This window comes from Megalops cyprinoides, chromosome 1, assembly GCF_013368585.1.
Source record: "Megalops cyprinoides isolate fMegCyp1 chromosome 1, fMegCyp1.pri, whole genome shotgun sequence".
Classification (NCBI taxonomy): domain Eukaryota; kingdom Metazoa; phylum Chordata; class Actinopteri; order Elopiformes; family Megalopidae; genus Megalops; species Megalops cyprinoides.
The window spans coordinates 33,035,294-33,061,809 of record NC_050583.1 but is presented as its reverse complement, the minus strand read 5'-3'; the positions used below and the strand labels follow the sequence as shown (position 1 = coordinate 33,061,809).

The following is a 26,516-nucleotide window of genomic DNA, read 5'->3' as shown; positions in this document are numbered from 1 at the left end:
GCTGAGTGAGATGTAATCGGCAAGCCTGAGATTTGTCCAGCTGTTCTGTAGCCTGCTCACCGTGCGAGGATGTTCCTTTTTTTAACTGGTGGAGAAAGCAAGAAAACTTGTGAATAAAGCATTCCTCTTCTACTGCTATAATGTTAGCCAAACTGTAAAGCGTAGTCCTGTTCAGATTCGTGCTATCGTCACAATGTTGTTTTGCTAGTGAAGCTAGCTACTGAATTTGTCACTGCATGCATGACTGATTAAATGTACACAGTGAACACAATGCTTTGATTTCGTGCAGTGCCTTTAAGATGACAAATAATATGCCACAACAGGTTGTAGCAACTTACATGACCTGTTTGGGGAGGGCTTTTGCTGAGTTAGGCATTGCCTCACACAGCCTAGTACTAGGTACCTATCCTACCCCACACTAAATGCTTATCCTTGATCAGCATAAAAGCATGTGCCACACTGATTTCTTTGGAAAGGCTGTTAAAGTTGAATAGATTTGCTTGATTTCTATGAAATTTCTGTGACCTGCCCTTTCCTTGGCTATGAAAGTTGTTTCAGTGTTTGACATTGGTACATATTTATAAGACGTATGAAGCGTTAGTGTTTTGTACTTCATGACTTGTGCTAAGAATGTGTGAAGGGCACAGACTGTGACAGTGTAGGCACCACATAAGAAGACACATCATTAAACCTGGGACTGAGTTGTTGTAAACGCTCTATGTTGGATTTAATATCTGTTTTGTTTGTTTTGTTCCTTGGCTCTGATTTTTCCATATTTGACACAGCTGCAGGGAGTCATTCCCTTTGACAACACCGTGTTCTCAGTGTTCACCTGAGTTATTGGAGACCCTGTCGTAGTGTTTGCTCCCTGATTACCTGATGGCGCCAGTTTGTACCCGTACCGAAATGTAAGGTAGAGTTGCAACATTTTGCCAATGTAGCATTATAGTCCCTCACACTTTATGGTTGATGAAATAGAAGCGCAAACACGGGCAAATGCTAGGGCTAAGGGCGTGCACAGCTGACATTGCAGAATTGGGAGGGAATAGTTCATTTGAGTTAGCCAAGCCAATGTCACCTTGTTTGAATAAACTGTCCATTCTTCAGACCTGGGTTCAGCTTCAGCAAGGGTGGGGCATGACAGCTGAGGAGAGGATTATACATATTTTTTTAATTGGGCTCTTGTTATCTACAAGATCATTTTTGTTTGCATGTCTAAAGGCTCAGATTGTTCCACTTTTAAAGTTTCAGATCATCTCTGGCACAGATACAACGCATGCTTTATTATAATGCAGCAGGGACAGAAATAGGGCGGGCTATCTTGGGAATAGCATGGAACAGGCATTTTAAGGACAATTTGCCACAATACCTACTTCATGGGACATTGGTACCGGTGAATGCTGACAGCCTGTACCCATGAGATCTCCTCATCCACCTGCCTCTGTCCTCATCTCTCCGAGGCAGGTCAGTGTTGATATCACAAGGTGATGCATGAACTACTGCAGTCCACCCGAGGCTGTAAAGCCTTCCTTATTTCAGTAGAAATCTCAGCAAATGTCATGCTGATGAGAGGATGCTGTCGTTTAGGTCAGTGTTGTATGGTGCCTGTAGAAGTGGCACATGTAGAAGGTCTGTACTAATCTGTCATTCGCCCACATGACATACACGGTATGATTAAATAATTTTAATAATCACATTGTATTGATGAGACCATGTTGTTAATTTCAGGAAAAATAGGCTGAACATATATTCCAGTGGAAAGCTTTGCTGCAGTGATAATAGCAGAGATTAACTTAATGATTAAACTGCATACTCTAATCATTTTCTCACAAGTTTATAATGTGTGAGCACATGCCCTTATAATATCAGGTCTAGCTGGCTATTGTAAAATGCTAAATCACCTCACAGATTCCCATAGGTTATTGGCAGAACTTGGGAGGTGATCAGGTCATATATCATGCAAAGCTTGCAGTGTCAAGGATTCAAAACTGACATGCAAGAAAATTGTTTGGAGGGCGCATCAGGATGTCCTAGACCCTCTAATTCTGAATCACCTACGGCATCGCAGTTTTGAGTGGCAACCTTGTGATTTCTGCCTGATCTCAAAAAGTGGTCATAGCCTTAACAAGAGTTCACAGTGTAAGACTGCCTCTGCAGAGATTGTGTCTGTCAGTGATCTTCAAAGATCAGCGTATGTTAATGAAGGAGAAACATGCCATCCTCTTATCACGCAGATCAGACTATAAGTAGGAAAAAGATGAAAAACTATTAAAGCAGGATGATCCAACCAGGATTAGGGTGAAAACAGGATATTTGTGGACTTATTACTAGTAGAACAGACTGAAGAATAATCCTGTGTTTAATTTTAAATGCGTGTGAAATTTACCTTTTCACTTAGGTGGATGTAGGAAGTCTCGATTAAAAGATTATCATTTTTATGGAACAGAAAACCTATGCCTGGTGTGACTGTAACAGGAAAAAGGAATATAAACAAGCAAAATAAATCTAGTGCATTGACCCATATTACAGGCCACTATCTTAAATCTTTATCAGTACCTGCAGACAATATTGGGCTTCTTTAATAACTGGAAAAAAATCTGGCCTCAAGGAAAATTTATAACCCATTGTTTCAACAATTTCTTAAAATATGTTAGTCAGCATTGTCAATAGAGCCTTGGCACTGTGTCATTGTTGAGATTTATTTTTGTGGTGTTTTAAACCTATTAATAGGTTTGTGATTCAGCCATCAGAATGCCAAAGCCTACCCTCTGCCTTTGTCAAACTCCAGTGCACTGAAGGAACAGAGACATGCCGCTCTGAAATAAGCATTGACTCAAGTATAAACATGTATGTGTGTGTCTCTCTCTCTCTCTCTCTCTCTCTCTCACACACACACTCACACACTCACACACTCACACACACACACACACACACACACACACAAAAGCGAATGGTCACATTCAGATTGACAACAAATGCTGCTAATGGGCGATATACAGGTGCATTCATAGATACTGAACAGGCCATTTCTTTTTCATGAGCAGAAACCGGACCTTCTTCCACAGGTCCCTGTACCAGGACCACATAATTTATGTATAGAATGACCAACTGCATATATAATTAAAGTGGATAACGCTGTGAGTGAGTGTAAGGTCATTGAACGGGCTCCCAATAGAACATTAGAACACAGTCCTACCCCCTTCCTCTTGCATAATGGCATAGGCTTTCCATCACGGCCGGCCCAGAGGGAGTTACTTTTGCATGCTCAGAGAAAATGATGCTGCGGTGCAAGTTCTACTGGTGCAAGATGTTTCTACTGCGCATTTTCAAGATGTGGGAGAAGTGCTTGCCCGTCCCTTGCATCATACCTCTCTGAGCCTGCTGTGCCTGGGGTTTAGCAGAAAGCACGCCTCTGAAACGATTGGCCATTTTTGTGTTGTAATGCAGAGGTAGGCCTGGGATTGGTGTGCTGTTAGACCTTATTTGCATGTACGACAGTGCTCTGTGGCTGGAAGTCACACTAGGCCCCGCACACAGCAGTGTTCCTCCCCTGGCGACCACTGCATCTCCCTTACATAAGAAGTGCAGTACTTCTGCAGTCAGACACACTGTCTTTATTAAAATACACTTTTCAATAATGTTGATAACCTGCTGTTAATTGGTAGTCTCTCTGCCTTGCAAAACTAACATTGGCTGGTACCTGGCCTTTAAGGGAAGTCTTGAGTTTAGTATTCTGTCCTCAAGAAAAGTCGGTGTTATAGGCAGTTCATAAGAACATACTTTCTTCCACTGTGAGACAGATGAACAGTTGTTTGAGTTTTCCAGACTACACAATCTCCTTCAGCTCTAATGAAGTTGCCCACTGTAAGCTCTCCTTGCTGTGTGTCCTGATTGTGTTGCAGAATGTTGTGTCAAAGAGCGCGCTGCAGTTTAGAGGCAACGCACAACACGACGCCCAGGAATTCCTCCTCTGGCTGCTGGACCGAGTGCACGAGGACCTCAACAACATCGTCAACCCCAGCAGCAGGTCATCCATAAAGGTAGCGCTGTGTCAAATCTCTGACACCTTCCTGTTCATGACTATCTCTGTAGCGGCACTTCCAGCAATTCTGAGCCTTGCGGGAGCGACGGCAGCCATGGCTGAATGGAACGGAATCCTGTGAACCCAGGGCAGCTGCATGGTAGTGGTGGGGGGGCGGGGGGGGCGGGGGGGCGGGGGGGAGGCTGGGGGGCGGGTGGGGGGGTGTTGCTCTGCTACAACCTGCGCTGATTGATGGCCCTGGCCCACACTGGGATGGCAGGCATAAACCTTGAGTCCTGTGTGAGGCATGAATCTGCCTAAAGGCAGGGAGTGTGGGTCAAGACAGAGGCTCCATCGTATATCACAGGTCATGGAATGATTTGCTTCCTGTTGTATAAGGAGAGAAATTCTGTTTATTTATTTATTTATTTTTTTTAATCATGCACATGATAGCCTCTTACTGTGGCATGGTTTCGACTCTCCTTAAAATAAGTAGTGTCTGAGAGATGGTGGTAGTGTTGGGGTCTGTCTGCTGTGTCTGACCTCTGGGGCTGTGATGCTGGATTAGCACAGGAAGTAGTGATGAACACAGCTGCTATTGCTATGGTCCCTGAGGAGCTGGAGCTGGAGTGGCAGTGTGGAGCTGAGCTTGGGGCTTAGAGCCTCATTGGCTGAAATCAGTGAGTGAGGATCTGCCTTACAGTCCATATTTTACCGTTATGTTGAAATCTTTGCCTTCTTCTTTAAGTCCAGAGGCTACGTTGTGGCATCTGTAAGGGCATGCCATTTATATTTTGGTAGCCCCATTGCCTGTCTAGATTAGATTTCCATCTGCTTTCTTGTTAAGGTCAGTGCCTTCAGTCCCCTTTTCCTGCAGTCTGTGTTGGGCTTAAAGTGACATTCTTCCTCTTTCAGCCCCCGTTGGAGGATGATGACGGAGCGTCAGAGGGACCCTCTCTGCCTGTGGCAGGCTCTTTTGTGCAGGAGCTCTTTCAGGCACAGTACAGGTATGGCCGACTACACTGCAGTCTGCTCATGTCACATACTGTCTGCAGTCTGCTATGGTGTTGGTACTGCCAGCACTGAAGTCTTGTTGTCTTTTTATCAGGTCCTCACTCACGTGTCCTCATTGCCAGAAACAGAGCAACACGTTTGACCCTTTCCTCTGCATTTCCCTGCCCATCCCCTTGCCTCACACACGGTAAGTCCTCTTCAGGCGAACCATCTGGCTCCAGTCTGGACTGTGCTCCAGGGGCCCGGTCTTTTTTTTTGGGGGGCATTTTGGGGGTCCTAATGGGTGGACATCCCCAGTGCCTCAGCCCCCTTACTTCCAGGAATCCCCAGTAGCGTCCTGCTTCTGCTGTAATTGTCAAACCAGCTCCCCCCCCCCGTCCCACCCCAGAGCTGGTGAGTGTGTACCATTCAGGTCTGACTTCTGTGAGAGGCAGCTACACGCATTCACTTTCACTTCCTTTTACAGCTTATCAATGAGCTTGCATGCTATAAAAACAAATGTAGTTAAAAATGGCTTTTCAAAATCTGTCCAACACAGCTGTTAATGCAGTGATCAGTAGTGCAATTTCTAAAAGATGTCCTTTTGCAAAATATCATAAAAAAGGGACTAATGAGGCTTGCTGTTTTAATGCCTATTCTGAATATAGCTACTAAAACTGTCAGGTCACATGCTTTTGTTATTGGTGTTCAGTTTTTGTCCTTTTCAGTTTTAATGTGGCATTTGGCTCCTTCTCTGGAGAGTCTAGTCATAAACAGTGGCTGTGTTCTTTGTTTTATATAAGTGGTTTTTATCTTGGCACATTAAGTGATCTTGACGAGCCTGGATTAAGTTCTCAGGTTGCATGGCGGTGTTATTTTAAGAGCTAGCTTGTAGTGTCTGAGCAGTAAGGAGAATGTTGACATCCAGTGTAGATCATTTTCATTGTCTCCAAATTCATTATCTTTCATGAATAATGAAAGGGCTGAACAATGACGGTGAAATTAAGAGATGGTCCATACGTGGTACACTGTTCCTCCAGTGCATTTAATTAAAGATCGCATGATGGTATTTTCAACAATATTTTCTTACTGACTTCTATTTCTTTTCCACCAGGAAACAGAACTTGTAATCAAGTCTTGGCATTATCTGTCAGAATAGAGCATTTTCATCTCAAGAAAAACAAATATACTGAGGCAGTTCCACTGTCTGTGACCACTATGGACTACGCCCAGTTTAAGAGCTAAAACAACACACACAAACATATACGTCATAGAGCCCCGATAAGCCTCTGAGAGAAATGAAAAATATTTACTTCCCATACTGGCACAGATGTGGTGTTTGTGTCCTGGTCTTCTACAAGCTGGGAAGAGAAGAAAAGAGCTGAGTGTGTACTGGTAGACAGTGGGGAGTGTTGGGTTGGGACCCCTTTGAACTTACCTGGACTTACCAGGAGGTACATTGTCGTACACAGCCGGTATGTGTGAGGTCATAATCTATGACCAGTCTTTCTTCTTCCCACTTACTGAACAAGAGCACTCCATCGTGCAACTGGGTCACCTAATCTGTGTTCACTCTTTTTTTTTTTTTTTGTTTTACATTCATTGCCAAATTCCCCTGCACTCCACCCCTGTAAATTTCAGCAAAACTTTCCTTTTGTCTTCGTAACATACTGTATTGCAAGTCTATTACACTCATTCCTAAAATCATCTGCATCTTATTCAAATTAGCAGGTGTGAGCAGCCAGTTAGCATGCATGAGTGGCATTAACATTGAGGAATCCTAAATACTTCTCAGAAGATCAGTCTTAAATCATTTTGTAATCGGAAGATAACCTCTTATTTTAATGTTTTTTTGTTGGTCTGCAGTTCATTGCTTTGAGTATTTTCCTCCCTGTCCTTTTCTGGTTCTGGTCACCTACAACTGTGCAAGCACCCATTTTTTGTGTCTGTGAACAAGGAGAACAAAGCTGAAGGATATGTGATCCTTGGTTTATCTCTCGCTCCTTTCCCATGTAGTCCTAATGGGGCTCTTGTGATTTCGAAACAAAAATCTAGTTTTTAAGTTATGTTGTCAGGGCCTGGAAAGGCAAAGAGGAAGCACAGTCAGGTGCTACAGAAGAACATGCCAAGATGTCTCTACTTGGCTGCAGTTGTGCTCATAACTGCCGGGTAAGAGAAGCAGATGAGCTGAGGGGGGAAAAACAAGGTGAAATCGCCCAGCTAATTTCGAAATCACTCTGCCTCATTGTGCCCGAGACAGCAGGCACAACTTATCCGCGTGATGTAATTGTGTAAGTGAGACGATAAACATTATGATGCTATGAGGTTGTGAGGCTCATTAAGTCTGAGCGGTTTTCAATAGCATTGTGCGGTGGTGCACAAGGAAGTTACGGTAATGATTTTAATCTCAGAGCTTTTAGCCAGTGATGTTTTATTGTTGTTTGTTCATGGTATCCCTCAGACTTGTCAATGGAAGCCCCCGGCAGGTGGAACAGCTTACGGAGCGCCGCAGCGCTGTTCGCTCTCTCTGCTGGCGGAATGCTAATAGCGGGGAGAACAGATTGGACATAAGCGGTGTTTGTTTGTGGGGGTAGGCGGAGCGCTCAGCTGTGTTAGCCCGGCATTCATTTATGCGCAGTGTTTTTGGGGAGATGGCAGTGGGGCAGAGCCGGCTGCTGGGAGGTCCTGTAGCGTTCATCCTCCGGTGGAGATGGGGGCTGTCGACCCCTCACTGAGGCCACGCCTGGACTGTGGTGCTCATAGACTCACACAAATAAAATACTGACATGCAGAAAAATCTGTTTTCTCTGATCGTTAGGGAAGAGTAGGTAAGGGTAAGGGTTTAGGGAAGAGCTCATTCCTATTTGACTTGCACGGTACTCAGCATGCTGGTATTTGTTGTGGTGGTTGGTGGGATTATTTTATAAATAGAAGGCTTGAATCCCAGGTTACTGTGCATTATGTGCCTTTGATTAGGGTGCTCAGCTCGAATGGGATGAATAAAGAAAATGTTGAACAGTAGAAATGAGCAGGATTCGTAAAATGTAAGCATGAAGGTTCCTCCCTCACAGTAAGCTCTGTAATTCCTCTGTCTACCAAGTAAATAAATAATTTTGATTAAAGTAATTGATCTGGTGGCACAGCACACACACAGCCTATTACTGGCAAGAACACATCGGAACATACGTCATTTACTGATTGTGTGGGCTTCAGGCAGCCCTGCAGATAGGGGGGTTTTGATACTGCTGAACCAGCAAAAAGTGTGTGTGTGTGTGTGTGTGTGTGTGTGTGTGTGTGTGTGTGGTGGTGGGGGGGGGGGGGGGGGGGGGGGGTGGGGGGGGCTGCATTGCTGTTGGCTGTTGGTAGGCCAGGTCAACTGTTCTGTCCCCTAAGAGGTGCTTCTGTCTGTGCTTGCTCTGGGAAGGGCCAGGCTAAGGCAGCAGCTCGTGTGCCCTTTCACTCTGCCTCTCAGGCAGCGAGCGCCTTTGTCCAATGTGCCCTGCTCACATCTTCCTGATGCTTAAAGACAATTCTCATTAGTGAGGCTGCTTCCTGCCTTCAGGTTCCCGGAACCAATTTTTCCCATGAAAGTGGCCGTGTGGACTGTAAGCCATTAGTTCTGCGGTGATTAGCGTGAAATAAGCAGTAGCAGCCTTGATGGAGTCGCACCCCTTCCACACACACGCACACACGCACGCACGCACACACACACGCACACACACACACACGTGCACACACACACACATACACACACACTGGTTTTCTAGATTTAACTCAAGCTGTGGGCTTGTAGAAGCTGTAAAAGCCATTCGCCTCATTTAATGTACATGCTTCCAGTCAGAGTAGGATGGTGACAGTCACAGATATGTGTGACAGCGATGAACGTGTGTCACTGTGGTCCCCCTGTCACAGAAGCACCCCATTTGTTTCAGCTGTGTAAAATGCGATTATCATCCCCTACTGGATGGCTGGCGCAACCTCACTGCTACACTTTGGGGGATCTGAAAGGTCACAAATGCAGAAGAGATCCATTACCCTAGCATGAGACTAAACCTCACTGGGGCTGGTATCACTTCATGTTTTGATTTTGTGTGTTCTCTTTCTATCCCTTTCTCTTTCCACAGACCTTTGTATGTCACTGTGGTTTACCAAGGGAAGTGCTCTCACTGCATGAGGATAGGCGTGGCCGTGCCTCTGAACAGCACCGTGTCCAGGCTCAGAGAAGCAGTATCACTGGAGACCAAGATCCCTTCTGACCAGGTGCTGCTCTCCCCCTTCTCAGCCGGGCCCCGCTGCCGTCAGCTTAAAAGTCCTGCAGCTTAACTCCCATATGAAAACAGCATTTGGTCCAAAATTCAGAAAGGATTAAGGGTAGCTGAGACCTTTGCCATTCCTACCATGTTAGAACGTCCTTTTACCCCCCCCACACACACACACACACACACACACACACACACACACACACACACATCTGCTGCTGTTGACTTGGGTATGCAGCGGCAGAGGCTCAGGTTTGTGGCCTTGGGGGGCATGTGGTCCGGTGGCTCTCGGTTCAGCCGAGTGAAGAGAGCCCATTGTTTCAGAGACAACCTATTGTGTCCAACATCAACAATCCAGCGCTTGTGTTTGATGTTGCTGGCTGTCACAGCACGGGTCTCTCGTGGTGCCATTGGATAACAATGGGCAGCAACAATAAAAGCGTCCCCTCACAGCCGCCGTTTGTGCACCAGTGTTTTTCAGATAGGATTGTTTAAAATAAACGCCAATCAGGCAATTTTACAAGGTTGAATGCATGACTGAATATTTTTAAGCATGTCTGTCCATGTCTGCCAAAAAAAAAATACAAGTGTGCCCCCATTTGTTTTATCTTAGATTCAGTTGTGTATGTGCATTAAAACTGACCTGCAATTGGCCGTTTATTTCTTTGCAGATTGTTCTAACTGAAATGTATTACGATGGATTTCATCGCTCGTTCTGTGATGATGAAGATGATCTGGAGATTATTCAAGAAAGCGACTCAATCTTCGCTTTTGAAACTCCAGAGATATTCAGACCAGAAAACATTCGTTCTCAAAGAGGTACCTTTATTTGTCTTAATTATGTGGTGTGATTGGTTACAAAATGTCTGAGGTACTAAACAAATGATGTTTTTTCATAGGCAAACTATGATACTAGTAATACAAGATAGACTGTAACTTCTCTTCATATTTGTGGCAGTCAATTTGTGGTAAGGTCTTTTACTCTCCTGAAGTTTAGTTTCTGGCATCCAGACTTCTTGGAACTTTGATGTAATTTCATGTTGTCCTCCTTCACTTTCCTGTATCAGCTGTCCCTGCCTCATTGAACTGGCTTTGTATTGGCTATCCATGACCTGATGTCAGTTTTTATTTTAGGAAGCCTGCATGCAAATTTAAACCAGAACAACTTGAAATATGGGACGGAGCACAACAGGACGCCTTCCTACCTGCAAGGAGCCGTGAAGCCGGTGCTGACCACCAATAAGAACGCAGGTGCAGACAAGATCATCCTGCTTGTCTGCAACAGAGCTTGCTCTGGACACCAGGGAAAGAGGTACCAAAGCATACTTGGGAAATGCACTGCAAACTGAGTACTATGTTCTGTGCTTCAGTTATATTCAATTTAACATTGTACAAATGCAGTGTATTGATATATTTTCTAAAAACAAGTATAAGTAGGATTTCCACACTGCACAGAAGATTGTTTAAAATGGGTCACTTGATCGAGCTGAAGAGACAGACCAAACAGAAGTATCCCTTTTGCAGAAGAAGACATTAACATTCCGTGTTGGTTAGACATTCTCAGGAATTTCTGGCTTTTCCTGAGGTTGAGCTTGGGATTTCATGATATGTTTATGTTCAGTGTTTTTAATGCCTTTTGGCATCTTTAAGAAAGTGGTGGTGAGCGCATGTTTAAAAGCCTGCTCAAGTTACATTGAAGACATATGTAAAGACTCAGGAGCAAGTTAAATGGTGACAGATAGAATTTGGAGAGCTGTAATTATACAGTGCTGATTACGGCGAATCACAGCCCTCTGATTTTAATGAAACCCATATGAGGATCTGTATGTCTCAGGCTGCTTCTTGCTGTTTGTTGGATGCTGTCTTATTTGGCAGCATGGTAGCATATTCCAGCATAGTTTAAATCAACTCTTTTTTCAGTCTGTTGTCTCCATTTATATTTGTTTATTTCCAGACAAAGGCAAAACCTCACAGAATTGTAAGGGGCAGTATTTTAGAAGTTATAAATATATTGCCCCAGCCAGAAATAATGTTGCTGTAATGAAATGCACTTGAGGACAGTGTTTCCTTCTTAAGAGTGAGTCTGGAGCCAGTAGGTCAAACTCTGGAAGGCTACTTTTTGTTCTTGAGTAGTAATGCTCTACTCCTAATTACTTAATTTGTCTGGTCACGCACTTCATTTGGCAGTTTTATCTGGGTATAACAAAATCATTGGTGAAGGTTCTTGTAAAATAATTTGCTGCAGTGTATTTTTGGAAGTGCAGTGGTAGAATTGACTGTTTAATTGGCGCGATAAAAGCGTGGGAATAATAGCGTACACATAGCCCCCTAGGAAATCAGTTTAATTCGCATGCAAGTTGTGTGTTGTGAGATGCAGTGGACATCTTGTCACTCTGCCTGGCCCCTGGTGCTTGACCTGGCCAGTGTGTGAGTGCAGGTCAGTGTGGGCAGTGCTCCAGGGAGGGCAGGAATGCGGAGAATGAGCGTTAATGGGCTGTGATGGTGCCAGGTCAGGGAGAACACACGGCTGAATGCTAACTGGAGTTTACCGCAAAAGTGCCGCTGTGCTTCAGTAACTGGAGCGAGTACAAGGAGATGAAGGGGCCATCAGTAACAGGGCACAACTGTGGCGGATCACCTGGTCACTTCCTCTGAAGTTAAATGGTGAAATTTATTGTTCCAGGTTTGGTCACCCGTTTGTATTGTACCTGGAGCGCACTGTGACCTGGGACGTTCTCCAGAAAGAGATCCTGGAGAAAATGAGACACCTGCTGAGGCCTGGGGTCTACATCCAGGTTGGTGGAAGTGAAGAACAGAGCACAGAGTGCTTGTGTCCTCAGAGTGGTGGACAAAATTACAACTTTTTGACTTGTCTGCAGCATCAGCTTTATGTCTGCTCAGGAATACATTTCGCCTTTACATCATTCTTTTGTCTTTGCATTACATTATTTTTCCTAACATTATCCTTCCTCAACAACCAAAGTGAGCGTGCTTTTCTGAACTTGGTTCTGATTTCTGTGCCAAGGCGCCATCGCAGCCTGTTCTCAGGATCTGGGCTCAGGTAACATGTCATGTGGGCAGATGGGCTGGGGAGTAACTGAGGTCTTTGTTCCTCTGTAGGTGGGGCCCTTCAGCCTGCGTGTGGTGGGAGTGGTTGGAATCACATACCTCTTACCTCAGGAAGAGCAGCCGCTGTGTCACCCCTCTGTGGAAAGGTGAGGTCTCCATGTCTGTGCTGGCTAGCTGTCAGATTTCCTGTCCTGACTCTCCCGGCACCTTCAGGGGAGGGGGGTGGAAACATCTGCCTTCCAGCTGCGACATGGGTTTTATCCTCTCATTGTGACCGAATAGACCTGGATAGTAATGCTGGTGGGACGGAAATGGATGGACATCTTCGGAATGGAAGTGTAGCAAGCAGTCGTCATCTGCTGTATCTGTGCCCAGTCATGATTATTATCATCTCTGTGGCAGCTGCTGGTACCTAAGAATACAGGCACAGTCATAATGGGGTGGAAATTAGGCCTTGTTTTTGCCAATGTGGAGGTGTGTGGTGTCACATTGCATGAGAAACGCCTCACCTAGGGGAAGACTGGGTCATTAGTGTGTAGCTCAGGAGAGCTCATTATTGTTATCACCTGTCTCACCAGATCAGGAAGGAGACAAGGAGAGGTGGTTATCTGCATCTAAACATTTTATGTGCTTGAAAAGTGTAAAAATTGCAACATGAAATTGTACCTATATGCTCAGTCATAATCAAACATATATTAGTATATTGGATCATGAGGATGATTTATTTCCTACACACACACACACACACGCACACACGCACACACGCACACACGCACACACGCACACACGCACACACGCACACACACACACACACACACACGCACGCACACACACACGCACACACACACGCACACACACATCTAAACACTCACCCACATATATGTACTTAGTGAAACATTGAGTACAACACAAAAGGAAAAGAAAGATGGTGGTTGCATGAGTAATTTCAGTACTTCCTCTGTGCTTACCTCTCTGCGTAATATAGACGCGAGGGTTTCTTATCTAAAGGCCAGGGAATAACTCATTAACGTAAACCTGAGAATATTGGAACAGGCCTAATTGTGGCATGATCTGACAGCCCACAGCTCTCTTTGAAGGAGCTAATGAACTGCTGCTTTAAATACTGGCTCAAGGCTCTCTTTTGAGAAACCTCCTCTAATTAAGGTCTTAGAGGGTTTAAATTGTCTTTGCTGGATGCCAGAAAGGCAGTTAATGTGTTTTATGACACTGATGTGGATTGATTGTGCTGGGAAGTTGGATGGCTAATGCTGGGCACTGTGAAGATCCATGTAAATCTCTCAGAGGGACGTGACACGTGACGTGTCATCGCGGCCCTGGACACCAGTCCAGCCCTTGCCCAGGCCTGCCCCGCCCACAGTGGAGTTTATGGCCCTCTCTGTGTTTACTGGGGGGAAGGGGGAGCCTTGCTATGAGCCCCTTAGTTGATGAGAGCAGACTGCAGTCTGGGTTTGGATTAAAAAGCTGTTTCATACAGTGGTTGAAATCCAGTACCAGAAACCCTGCCCCCGCCTGTCCTGGCGCACCTCCCTCTATCCAAGCAGTGTACCCATTTTTTTCTGATCAGACTTCGTTGCTTGCAGTGTTTTTGCTTTAATAGTTGCTGTGGAGAGTCAGCACTAAGTAATGCTGGTTGGTATGGAGTCCTCAGGCGGGATTGGAAATTGCTTGCTTTTCACTATTTAACCTTATCTTCCCTTCACAGAGCGTACAAGTCCTGTGGGCCAGGGGGGCCTCCGCATGTCAAGATAGTCGTGGAGTGGGATAAAGAGACCAAGGATTAGTAAGTGACACTGCCTCTGAAGTGAGAAGTCTCGTAATGCGTTGCATGTTCTTGATTTATGGTGAACTTTGTGTGAGTGTGTCTTTGTGCATGTGTGTGTGTGTATGTTTATGTACCTTCATACAAGAGACCCTTTCACTCTGATCTTTATTCCCCGGCCATTATAACATAATTATACAGATTAATCCCTTGTTTGTTTTATTCTTAATTAAGTGTGTATGTTTATCATGTGTTACTTTATTAAATTGTTTTTCCATTTTCGAATGTGGGACAAATCCCCCATTGAGCATAAATCTCTCTTATCAGGACAGTACAGTATTGCCTGCTTTTTCCAATATCCTCAACAAATGGTGAGGGTCCCTGTATCTACAAGTGTCCAACATATTTCTTTGAAAGAAAACTGTTACTTTAAAATAAATAGAGGAAGAAAAATAATATGGAGGCAAAGCCTTTTGATTTCCCTTTGCTTTAATCTCTTTAGGAATGCCACTGCTGAGTACCCAAATCTCCTAAGCCAGGAATTAGATTTGGAGTAGCGCAGAAAGAACAGATAACTAAGTAGCAGAAAAATAAAATGGTGAACTGGTTTGGAAAGACATTTTTATGGAATGCATAAGTACAAGGAGAGTAGTGCGTAAATCACACCGCGCCCCCCCCCCCCCCCCCCCCCCACATGTGGCTGCGTAGCTGGCTGAATGTGTCACCGCTGTGTCTGCCCCTCCCTCCTCCTGCAGTCTGTTCGGACACACCGAGGACGAGTACATCCCCGATGCTGAGAGCGTGCGCCTGCAGAGAGAGCTGCACCACCAGCCGCAGACCTGCAGCCTCGCGCAGTGCCTGCAGCTCTACACCAAAGAGGAGCAGGTACCACCAGATGCACGCTCATACGTAGATACTCTCACACTCAAACAGACTCATAATACATTAGCACTCTACATTTAGGCACGCAAACACACACAAGCACACAAACTGATGCATTCTTATACCTTGGAAGTCACTCTGAATTAGTGTGTCTAGCAAATAAATACTAATGTTATGTATATATAAATACCGCTACACACAAACATGCTTAAATGAGCACACTGATGGACTTACTAATAAAGCTTCATATATATTTCTGCTTGTCGGTTTTTGAGAAGCGAAGGATTTTTGAATGTGTGTTTTTGCATGATCTAGTCATCTTTACTCTGAGAATTATCCTGCACAGTCAGTGATCACTGAGGTTTGTGATCCTCTTTCCCTTCATTACTTTTTATTTCAGAAGCATTTTGAGGCTTAAGTATGTTCAAAGGAAATGGAACCACTCCAGATTAAACAGAAACAAAGCACATCACATAAACCCTTTTCCCAAAACTCTTTTCCCCTAATTTTCAGAGCGGCCAGGGCCTCAAATGACCCCTAATCGTTCCATGATTGTAATTATCAGAATGTGTGCAGATGGTCTTGTCACAAGCAATTATTGTGAAAGTGCACCGCACATACCTGACGTGTACGCGCACAGGAAAATGACTGAAAGGTGACTCTCGGCTCCTGTGTCCTGAGATGGAGCTTGAGATTCTGTTCTGCGTGCTCGATTAAAAGGATCTGCTGTGTGTGTCACATGGTTTGTCCTCAAGTGAGAGAGGCTGTGCTGTGTGTGTTCCAGCTTGCCCCAGATGATGCCTGGCGCTGTCCCCACTGCAAGCAGCTGCAGCAGGGCAGCATCAAGCTCAGCCTCTGGACCCTGCCTGATATCCTGATACTTCACCTCAAGAGGTTCAGACAGGTACTGAGCACTGGCTGCCAAACACAGTTCCCCAAAATAATTAAACCTGTCGTCATTTAACATAAGGCACTTTCCTAGAAATTGAAATTCATTCGAGTTCTTTTTTGAAAAGGTCCTTCAGTTTTCTTTCATCAGAAATCCACCTTGTGTGTGATAGTGTTGTCCCATGGCTCAAAGTTTCCCTCTTTCTGAGAGAGACACAAAGATATTTGGGTCAGAGGAGGGCACGTGTAGTCCTGGAGGGCAACAAAGCTCTCTGATTTACTTACCTTTTATTTAAGAGGGTCTAAGCTCACCCTGTGTTCATACCCGAAACGAGCTGTTGGCTGAAAGGGAATTCCAACAAGCCTCTTCTCAGGTGTAGTTAGTGTAATTGTCTTGAGGCAGAAGTGCCACTGAGCCATGTCCTGTCTCTGTAGGAAGGGGACAGGAGAATGAAGATGCAGAACATGGTGAAGTTTCCTCTGGTGGGGATGGACATGGCTCCCCACATGGTGAAGAGGAGTCAGAGCAGCTGGAGCCTGCCCTCACACTGGTCGCCATGGCGACGACCTTATGGCATGGGCCGTGACCCAGAGGACTACCTGTACGATCTGTATGCTGTGTGTAACCACCATGGCACCATGCACGGCGGGCACTACACAGGTAGGAGCAGAGAGTGGAGGTGTGTGTCTGTGTGTCTGTTTGTGTGTGGTAAGGGAGGTGGAAGGGGGCTTCAGGGTTTCAGGTCCCAGATGGACTATTTCTCTTGTCTTGAAAATATCAACTATGACTTAAGTAAAATTTAGAAAAGGGGTAATTCAAAAATAAAAATGTTCGAATATGAACACTGCATATTGCCTTGGATACGGCTGGTAAGAAAGCATAGACTATTTTTACATTTTTGCATAACCTCTTGGATTCTCATTTCTTGCAGCCTACTGTAAGAACTCCATTGATGGACAGTGGTACTGCTTTGATGACAGTGATGTTCAGCCCATATCTGAGGATGAGGTTTGCAAGCAGACTGCCTACATCCTGTTTTACCAAAGGAGAGCCACCATTCCCGCATGGTCAGCTAACAGTTCTGTTGCAGGTGAGCCTCATCCATTAGTTATGTTCAGACCTGAATTTGTTGGAAAATTGCTTTTCTTCAGCTGAAGCTTGTGAACTATTATGTCAGGGACAGCAAAAACTTGCCTCCTGTGTTCTCTGTGTCATTAATCTGTCAAGTCATATTGGTGCTCAGTGTCTTAATTTCTGGTCTCCCTGCAGTTACTGGTCAAATAGAAATGTGGTATATCCAGTAATATGATGCACAAAAGAAAATGTTATGTGTAAATTTGACTGTTGTGGTTGTGCTAGGAGTCTGTCCAGTGTTTGTCTTGAAATGACATTGTACAGTCAGAGCAATCCATGGCTGTTATCTGCAGGTCTGCTGGTGGGTTTGTATGACAGCAGGCACTAAGTTGATTAATTTCTCTGGGCAGGTACCGAGAGTACTAAAACATTCTTACTTATTTGATCAACAGGGCAAGCAAAGCCAGCTGTTCAGAACCAATATAAAAACAGGATGTTTTAATTCAATTTTGTTTTTGAAACCTAATTCACTGGGTCATTGTGCTTATAGGTCTAGTTGGGTCCCTGTAATGTCATAAATTAGAAATTTTCAGTAGTATTTCAAGGCTGATACTATTTTGTACAGCCTCTTCCTCTGTTCTTGTGTGGTGTGTCTGCGTGTGCTGATGCCTCTGTCTCTGATTGTCTCAGTCTCTAGAGATGTATTACTGTATGTGCTCTTCTCTGTATCTATGCATGTGTCCACACCTTTGTCTATGTCTCTACCTATGCATGTGTCCACACCTTTGTCTATGTCTCTACCTATGCATGTGTCCATACCATTGTCTATGCCTCCACCCATGTGTGTGTGTCCATGCCACTGTTTATGCATCTGCCTTTGCAAGTGTCTACACCTGTGTTTTTTCACTCACGGGTATGGAGTGAGATAGGGCTGAAGCCTGAATTCAGCACTGTTCAAAATCTGCATTGATAAACTGGTTACAGCGTAGGAACAATTTCCAGTCTCTGGTGTCTGGGTTTGGGTTTACAGCAGATCCTGGCAGCAAGACTTCCAGACCTTGGCCCAAGCATTAGACATGCAAATGAGAAAGAAAATAATTTTCCCAAAAAGATCCAGATCACTAGGAAATGGATACAATTACACATTAAAAATAAAACTAATATAAAACTAATTATTTAGGTCTGAAAGTGTGTTCTGGGAGAAATTCTGTTCTTGTAGTGAATGAACTGAAAGAGAAAGCATGCAGAACCTTTTATACCATAATGGCAAAAATGACTGAAATCCAAATCAAAATTCCGCTAAAAATATATGAATCTGTGCAAGATCAAGCAAGATTTTGCACAACCACCCAACTGAAAACCTGCATTCAGAAAAAGAAAAAAAATCCTGGGAATTCACAGGAAAACTGAATTGGGGCTGCCACTTTAATACCATTATGGTATCATTACATCTCTCTCTGAACCTCTCCGATTCTGACTTCCTCAAGTGTCTTACTGTGTTTCTGTCTGTCTCAGAATCTCTCCATCTGACTCCTCTCTGTCTCCCTGCTGGTTCCAGGTTCCACCAGTTCCTCCCTGTGTGAGCACTGGGTCAACAGGCTCCCGGGCAGCAAGCAGCCCAGCGTGGCCTCCGCTGCCTCGTCCCGCCGCACCTCCCTGGCCTCCCTGTCGGAGTCGGTGGAGTTCACCGGGGAACGCAGTGAGGATGATGGTGAGAGGCACACATTCAGACTAAGATCTCCGATGTATCCACAAACTGTTTCTGCTGCTGTAAGCTACTAGGATCTACCGTATGTTCATGGTATTTGTATGAAACATTAAGTTTGTAATTTATCGTCTTTCCTTGAAGTGATAAAGGTTTAAAGATTGACAGTACTAAAGCTACTTTTAAGAGTACAATGTAATTGCTGGTACATGTTGTAAACTAATTGTTCTAAAGCTGTGATGTGTTTTCTGACTTCTCTGCCTTCTTTGTGTGTTTATCTCTGTTCTGTGTTCTTTCTAACCTTTTTATTGCTGACTAACAAAGGACCTGCTGCCATGCTGAGTTAAGACAACAAGCATGCCTGTTATTTCTCAAATCCATTCAGCCTGGTGTCAGTGCATTAGTTTAAACCTCTCTGTCCTTTCTGTTAAGGAGGATTCTCAACACGGCCCTTTGTCCGGAGCGTTCAGCGGCAGAGTTCATCTTCCAGATCGTCCATTACGAGCCCTCTGGTGAGCGAGAACGGGACCAAACCCTCCTGGTCCCTCTCTGCGAAGCTGCAGATGAGGTCTAACTCCCCCTCGCGCTTCTCCCTGGACTCCCACTCCTCCCCTACCCTGGAGAGGATAGGAGAGGCCGCCGATGACAAGGTGTCCACGTCCTGCTTCGGCAGCTACAGCAAGCACGAGCGCCAGTCCGGCGGCAAGGCGCCCCTGGCCGCGATGGAGGCCGTCACCAGTGACGATGGGAGCAGCAGGAGATCCCTTGATGAGCCATACTGCAAGGCCCCGTCGCAGGCAGCCAAGAGGAGCTCCAAGGCCGAGCCGGCTGACAACAACAATCAAGCTGCGCCGGCAGAGAAAGGCAGTTTGGGACACGGGGCCTCATCCAAGGAGCCCAAACAGCGCAGTAGCACAGCGGGGGCAGTGCAAAAGGCGGAAAGCACGGGGGCCAAGAGGACCTCCACCAAAGCTGTTCTGGAGTTGGAGAAGAGCTCCAAGAAGCGGCAGACCACCTCCTCAACTCACAGCTCTCCCGCCTCCCAGGCGTCGTCCAGCCCTCAGGCCAAGAGCTCCACCAAGGTGTCCAGCTCCAAGGACAAGAACGACTCCACAAAAGCCAGCAAGGCGTCGTCTTCTGGGACGCCCACCAAGAAGGAGCCCACCCAGGGCCAGGACGGCGTGCTCTCGGGGGCGGCCCTGCAGAAACAGCGCATCTCCTCGGCGACACAGTCCACCGCCTCGCCCTCACCCACTCGGCGGAAAACCTCGTCAGGGGCGGAGAAGAGCTCGGCGTCCGGGAGGAGCAGGCTGTCGGAAAGGAGCGGCAGCCGGGACTCGCCGCGGGCCAGCCCCCTCGCCGACAAGCCCAGCTCTGCCAGCGCCTCCAGGACCGGGGCCGCCTCTCGCTCCTCCCTGCCCCGGCCTGAAAGCAGGACGGTCAGGAGCTCCAGCAGCAGCTCCTCCGTCACCAGCCTGCGCTCCCCCAGCGTCTCCTCCCGGGACGTCCGCCGGAGCAGCAAGTCAGAAGAAAAGGGCCTGTCCTTCTTCAAGTCTGCGCTCCGGCAGAAAGAGACTCGCAGGTCAGCGGACTTCGGCAAGACCACCATCCTGTCCAAGAAGACGCCGGACGGAGCGGCTCGGTCGGGCGCGGAGACTAAAAACGGCGCATCAGGGGCAGGAGAGGGGTCAGGTAAGACGTCTCGGCAGGTGTCCCCTGACCCCCAGGCGGGAAAGGCTGCCGTTAAAGAGGAGTCTTCTAAGACCTCAACCCCTGTCAGACGCTCGCTTTTGTCTCCCAGCAAGCCCAAGTCTTCCACAGCTGAGACAGGCACTCAGTCTCCTGCAAATGGGAAAAAGCCACTCAGCAAGACCGCTTCATCCAGAAAGCTTTCTTCCAGCATGCAATCGTCTGCACGACCAACACACAAGCCTCAGTAATATCTGAATAGTGGCTCATTTTTTTCTGTAATGCAGCTTTTTTGATGTGCCTAGTATATATGTATATATATATATATTATATATATATATATATATGTATGTATGTATGTGTATGTATATATATATATATATATATATATATATATATATATATTTAATATATATTTTTCTTTTCTTAAAGAAAATATGATCAAAGCGCCTTTGTATCCTGCCATTGAACCAAATAATTGCCATTGGCAAGATCTGGTACAAAAGTCTACTACTGTACACAAAACTGAATATCTAGGAATGTGTTGCAGGTTCACAGCACTTTGTATATATTGAGTTTATTCTTTTTTTGCTGAAGAATATAAACACGTTATAACCTAATGGACTACATATTTGATTTAAGGTTATTTTAACTTCCTCTTACTGTAGCATGCTTTGAAGAGTCAAGTTTTTGGGAAGATTTCTAAAAATTGAATTAGTAGACAAGGGACTTTTATGATGGTGTGTCACCATCCTGAGACTAATTTTAAGAAGTTATGAAACAGAGCGGTTGATTACCTTACTAACTAGTGCTGCATGAAGGGCAATATTTCACAGTCAGTGTTATTCTGTGGGGCTAGTTTGTCGTCACGCTCCTCAGAATGCCAGTAAGTTGAGGACAAAATGAGTACAATCGTAACCCCAGATAATGCCACCAATAGTCTTATCTGAGGGAAGCTAGTAAATACCCTCAAAGGAAGCAGCTCTCAGGCTAGTAGCGATCCTCTGGGTGGGAAATAAAGGATCTGATGGCTATGTTCTTTCCCTTTTTAGTCTGAAAGAATAGTTTTGTGACATAGCTGGCTCCTAAGTTCAACTCCATTAGGAAAATGATTGTAAGTGATATCAACCCTGTGACCTTTAGTTGCCATCGAGCCTTTTTTTTTTTTTTTTTTTTTAAGAAAACACTGAGAATTATTGGATATTAGCATTATTGCCTGTGTTGCAAGAGGGTGCTGTGCTCTTTCTGTGGCATCTGCCCAGTACCTGTGTAGGTCAGATCTTTTAAATGCCTTGTACAGGAAGGTTCACCTTTATTCAAATACATTTTTAAGTAGGTAACATAATATTGTTAAATTAAGCTAAACTTTAAATGGCAACAAAAAATGTGCATGCCACCATAAAGGCCAGCTTGTGTATTTGAGAAAAAACTGTAAATTGGAAAACATAAATTGCCATCTATTCAGTGGGTTTTGGTCTTGCTTTACTTCACATGTATAGCATGGCAAAACTGATTGTAAGATAATTGTGATACAGTTGATTTAAGACACATAGAGTCTTGAACCTCTTTGTATGTGTATAGTTATGTTGACCTTTATATATTTTTGTATATTTAATTTGTTCCTCTGATAGCCGTCACATACTAATGTTCTTCTATCCTCCAATTTTGTTTTGCAATGATCCCACCTCCTGTAATTCTCTCAGAATCAGGTGGGTAAGCTTTCCTTTCCTCTCCTCTTCATGTATCTGTAGATGCATATGTTTATCCAGTGCATGTGACGCTTGCTGCCGATGTGTCATAAAGGTAACGGCTCAGCAGGGAATGTCATATTATTCAGAGCAAGCCGTCTCATCTGTCCACACAACCAACTGCCAAAGAGGGCCAGGTGGGGAGGGTCCACTTTGTACCAGCCAGTGTGCTCCCTGGCTCCCAGAGTGACCCCTCTGGTGCTTTGGCTGACGTGTTTGAACACACTTCTCAGGAGCTGGAGAGGGTCCCGAGTGACGCTGCGGCCTTTGATAAATGGCTCTGTAGTCAGTAGCATTTGGGCCGCGCCGTCCCTGGCGGTGAGCTGCGGTGTAAGGAGGCAAGAGGGGGGAGCTGGCACTGCAGGCTGGTGTCTCTTCCTCAATGGCAGAATAAGAAGAGGCCTGCTGGGAAAGGTGGAGAACAGAGAGCCGTCAGAGACAGAGCTGCCTCCAGTATAACAACATTAGAAACAAAGCGAAAAAAAAGCTTGTGAAGCTGGTGTCTTGCGTGCTTTGAACCCCACTGTTCCAGCCGCATTCCTCTCCTGTCTACTCTGATTCATCTACTGCAGTCCTCGGCTGCCACCGATCATTTCTGTTTGTTCTGCTTATTCTGCATCTTCTCTGGAAGAGTGACTATTTTAAACCATAATCTTAATCCATCTGCTACAGGGTTGAGTTGGAGGCACGGAATATACGGCCTATTAAGAATATAGCAATTTCTTCAAATTAGTTGGTCCAGCACGCCACATGTATCCAATAGACAAGTTGAAAGGAATGCTTTATTGGGCAAAAAAGTTTGCATTGTGGTTGATATCATATTACTTTCAAAGCCTGATCATTCCATACAAATCTTTTTTCCCCCCCTGATTTGTATAAAAATGGAGTTTTCCTCAAAAACAAAGAGTGGCTAATTATCTGTGATTAATAAGTGAAATGTTGCCCTTCAGACTGCAGTACAACCACTTCTCCATGTTGCCTGCCACTGCCATCTCGCACAAAACCATTCTGTTACAAATAATATCCTGCGTACAACTTTCAGGTGAACATCACAGTAGTACTGTGAGAGACAACACTGATCAGGGTTCAGCAACAGTCATGAAAGCAAATACCTTCTCCATGCTGCCAGTGACAAACTTATCATTAACCTGACCGGACAGTTTTCACTAGTTCCAGTACAAGACCTGTAATCAGGAAATTAGCCAATCGGCATGCTGCATATGGGTCTGTGAGAGAAATACCATTGTGAAATATGAAGCACTGCAGTGCCAGCTGATTGGTGCGCTTTTGATTAGCAAAGACTGCTTTGTCCACCCTCTTCAGTTTTTTTTTCCTATTGGAATTAAAATACAATTATGACAGTTGTGGCCCATTTTGGCTTTTGCGCTTGCAGGCCGAGTGAACAGCTTGTCGATGCACTGATTTGTACGCAGAGAAAAAAAAAATGCCATTTGAAGATTTATGGAAGCAATTTTGCATGATACTGCTGATGCATGCACTTAACTATGCAAGCGACTGTTGCTAATGGCTGCACTGAGTTAGTGAGACTGCTAATGTATAAGACCAGTATATATTTTTACTGTATTTTTCCAATTGCCAGCAAAGAGCATGAATACTCATATTTTACTGCTTTATTTGCACATTTTTCTTTAAGGATTTAAACTGCTCTGAGTTTGACATGTGGCAATGGTAGGTAGAGCTCATTGAACTCATCAAAAAACTAGTACCCCGACAACCCTGAGATGGTGAATAATGTTTTCTGTATTTTAATGTTTCTTGTTTCATGTATAATGTTTTTTTGAAGGGGTAGGCTAATGCCTGGAATCTCCTGTTTTCCAATTCTTTCATGGAGAGTTTATGATGTGGGTGTTCCTCCATTACTGTATTGAGGCACCTCGTATAGAATGCATTAGCTTGTCCCTCACAGCTGAGACAGTAATTCCATCTTAATCCCCTGCCTGCAAGGATGCTGCATAGTTCTAACATCTGTCTCCCCCTGAAAGTCTCATGTACTCTCTCATTGGTCAGACTTTGCTGACATTTGCTTGACTCCATTCCACATTGTAATGACCTTCCAAACTTTGCAGTTGAAGTCCTGGTTCAAACGGTGAGTGTCTTTTCAACACCATGTTCTTAAAATGACATTGCAATCGTGATGTGGCCAAAGTGGGTGAAACTTCACTTCTGGGGGTTTCATCATTGTTTCATCTGCCATTTTGCACAGGTGCCGAATCATTTTAAGAACATGTGTTGAATATTATGTCAGTTTTTTTTTAGGTTTTAGCAGAAGGTATCATGGCATTTATTTTGTGTGCACATGAAACTTTGGTAACCTGTAAGTACTAATAGCTATGGTTGCTGTTTTTGAAGGAAAGGTTTGTCTTTCGGTACTATATAATGACTCGGAACTATATTAAATAACTTTAAAGACAAAACACTTTTCTATTACTTATTTTTTGATCAACACACTGGACCTGAAATACTGACCATCTAATACAGACAGCATGCCAGCTTACTGTGCACTACATAACTGTGTACCATATTTGTCATAGGTATTCTAGTTTCTGATTTATTGTTATATCTGTACAGTAGTTAAAAAAACAAGTCTTCCCGGAGAGTTGTTTTAAATGAAGAGTATTCATTAAACAACGATGAGAATGGTAAAGTATAAAATGTAAATGTAATTTATTTGGGGCAAATGCATGAGACTGTGACAATGCCTTTTTTGTTAATTTATTTGTATGTTTTAATATCTGAGTATGCACTTTTAATATACAGATTTTTATCATTTTTTATGTTTTGAAGAGTGAATTTCTTTGAAAGAAAATGATTTGTATACATGACATTGGTTTTCAAGAACAAAAGGTGAAATATAATAAAACAATATTTACATCTTTTTCATTTTTATTTGTTGATTTTTTTTTTCCTTTTTAATCTTTGTTTCATTTGATGCCTCTCTTACATTTGTATTTGGTTGTGTTTGGTCAAGGGGTGGTGTTATGAGTAAACATGTAGAATGTGTAATGTGGACATTGGTCCACTAGGTGGAGTTGTTTCTTTTAGCAGGTACAGTGTGCCACGGCTCCTCTTGTGACAGTAGATACACAGTGGATTTCTGAGTCTACATTTGAAAGGGATGATATTCAGCAGTTTGCCATCCCTATGATGTCTTTCACTTTCCACCTTGGTGTGTACTCCGAATTTTCAAAAGGAATACAAAAGCTAGCATTATGCAAATATATGGTAATATGAGGAGAAGATTTCTGTTTTACCCCACAGTTTGCTTGGCCTTAATTCAGCTTTGTTGTTGCATGCTGCGTTCGGCTGAGAGTGACCTGGCACTGTTTATTTTTAGCGATGTCATTTCTGAAGTTGTCCACAAAACATTGGACACGGCAGGATTAAAAATAGTTCCACTGTCTGTCCAAAACCTGGAGCGAGTGCTGCAGATTCTCAGTGTTGTTGCACTCACTGTCAGAATTCATCATGGGTCTGAGCTCATCAGAACGCTGGAGCGGGCAGAGCTTCCCCTCATTATTTCACCCATCCCCAAATGTGTGAGTAGATGTGGGAGCAAAGCAGCCACTGCCTCCATTTCTGAGGTTCCTGGCCCTCAGCAGGGCACTGACTGTACTGTGTTAGGCGATTCTCTCATGTTAGGGCCGTCCATGTTTCCTGCCTTGTACTGCTGTGAACAGTTGTGGAGGTTATGGAGTTCTAGAGGCAGAATGTTGCTGCCGGTAGACATCTTTTACTATATACCTGGTGATGGAGCTGTGTTGCGTGTGCGTGTGCGTGTGCGTGTGCGTGTGCGTGTGTGTGTGTGTATACAGGTGTGTCATGAGCAAGAGCATTTTTGATTCTGTGTGCATGCATGTGCCTGTCTGTGTCTGTCTGTGTGTTTGTGTGTGCATGTGAGATATGTCAGGGGTTAGTTCTTACCGATACAGAAACTGCTCAGATTTCAGGTGTTTTAGAGGATACTCCAACAAATCCAACATGCTTTGCTGACCCAGTACTGTAAGAACAGGGTGTCTCCATGTGAAGTTTTATGTCGTGCTTTGTGCCAGAGGATTAAATGTATCTTCTGGGTTGTAGTAGGCATGCATGGGAATACAAGTGTAATGGTCCTGTATTAATATAATATTTTAATGAAGCAGAAGATAAATTAATCCTACTTGGATAATGGTTGGATGCCACCTGAGTAAAGGAGTCCACAGAGTACAAGATTTTCTGTCGTGTTGAGACTGCCCATAATTTACTTGTATAGTTTCCACAATTAAAATATTAGACCTTGTCCAGGGTGAGTTACACAGTGTACGCAATATATTTTATCCATTAATACTGATGTTTTCAGGTTTGGCTGTTTGTTTAAGATTACAACAGCAGTGATCTGGGATTAGAACC

At 44.4% G+C, this 26,516-nt stretch overlaps 1 protein-coding gene across 5 annotated transcripts in view; it reads left to right on the top strand.

The window, feature by feature from the left end:
• LOC118775748 (ubiquitin carboxyl-terminal hydrolase 31-like) overlaps positions 1 to 24,719 on the top strand; it is a 32,838-nt gene extending 8,119 nt beyond the window's left edge. Inside the window, exons 2-18 of one of the 5 annotated variants that reach the window (XM_036525853.1) lie at positions 3,903 to 4,040; positions 4,937 to 5,028; positions 5,130 to 5,222; positions 9,139 to 9,274; positions 9,945 to 10,092; positions 10,408 to 10,585; positions 11,957 to 12,068; positions 12,394 to 12,488; positions 14,066 to 14,143; positions 14,878 to 15,007; positions 15,789 to 15,908; positions 16,328 to 16,553; positions 16,825 to 16,983; positions 18,526 to 18,678; positions 18,997 to 19,014; positions 19,105 to 20,364; positions 22,065 to 24,719. In XM_036525853.1, the coding sequence (XP_036381746.1) occupies positions 3,903 to 4,040; positions 4,937 to 5,028; positions 5,130 to 5,222; positions 9,139 to 9,274; positions 9,945 to 10,092; positions 10,408 to 10,585; positions 11,957 to 12,068; positions 12,394 to 12,488; positions 14,066 to 14,143; positions 14,878 to 15,007; positions 15,789 to 15,908; positions 16,328 to 16,553; positions 16,825 to 16,983; positions 18,526 to 18,678; positions 18,997 to 19,014; positions 19,105 to 20,364; positions 22,065 to 22,078 (3,150 nt within the window). In that variant the 3' untranslated portion in view covers positions 22,079 to 24,719. Of the gene's footprint in view, positions 1 to 3,902; positions 4,041 to 4,936; positions 5,029 to 5,129; positions 5,223 to 9,138; positions 9,275 to 9,944; positions 10,093 to 10,407; positions 10,586 to 11,956; positions 12,069 to 12,393; positions 12,489 to 14,065; positions 14,144 to 14,877; positions 15,008 to 15,788; positions 15,909 to 16,327; positions 16,554 to 16,824; positions 16,984 to 18,525; positions 18,679 to 18,996; positions 19,015 to 19,104; positions 20,616 to 22,064 lie in introns of those variants that run through there. The other 4 variants (XM_036525827.1, XM_036525820.1, XM_036525844.1 and 1 more) reach the window with 4 other exon arrangements.
• The last annotated feature ends 1,797 nt before the right edge of the window (positions 24,720 to 26,516 follow it).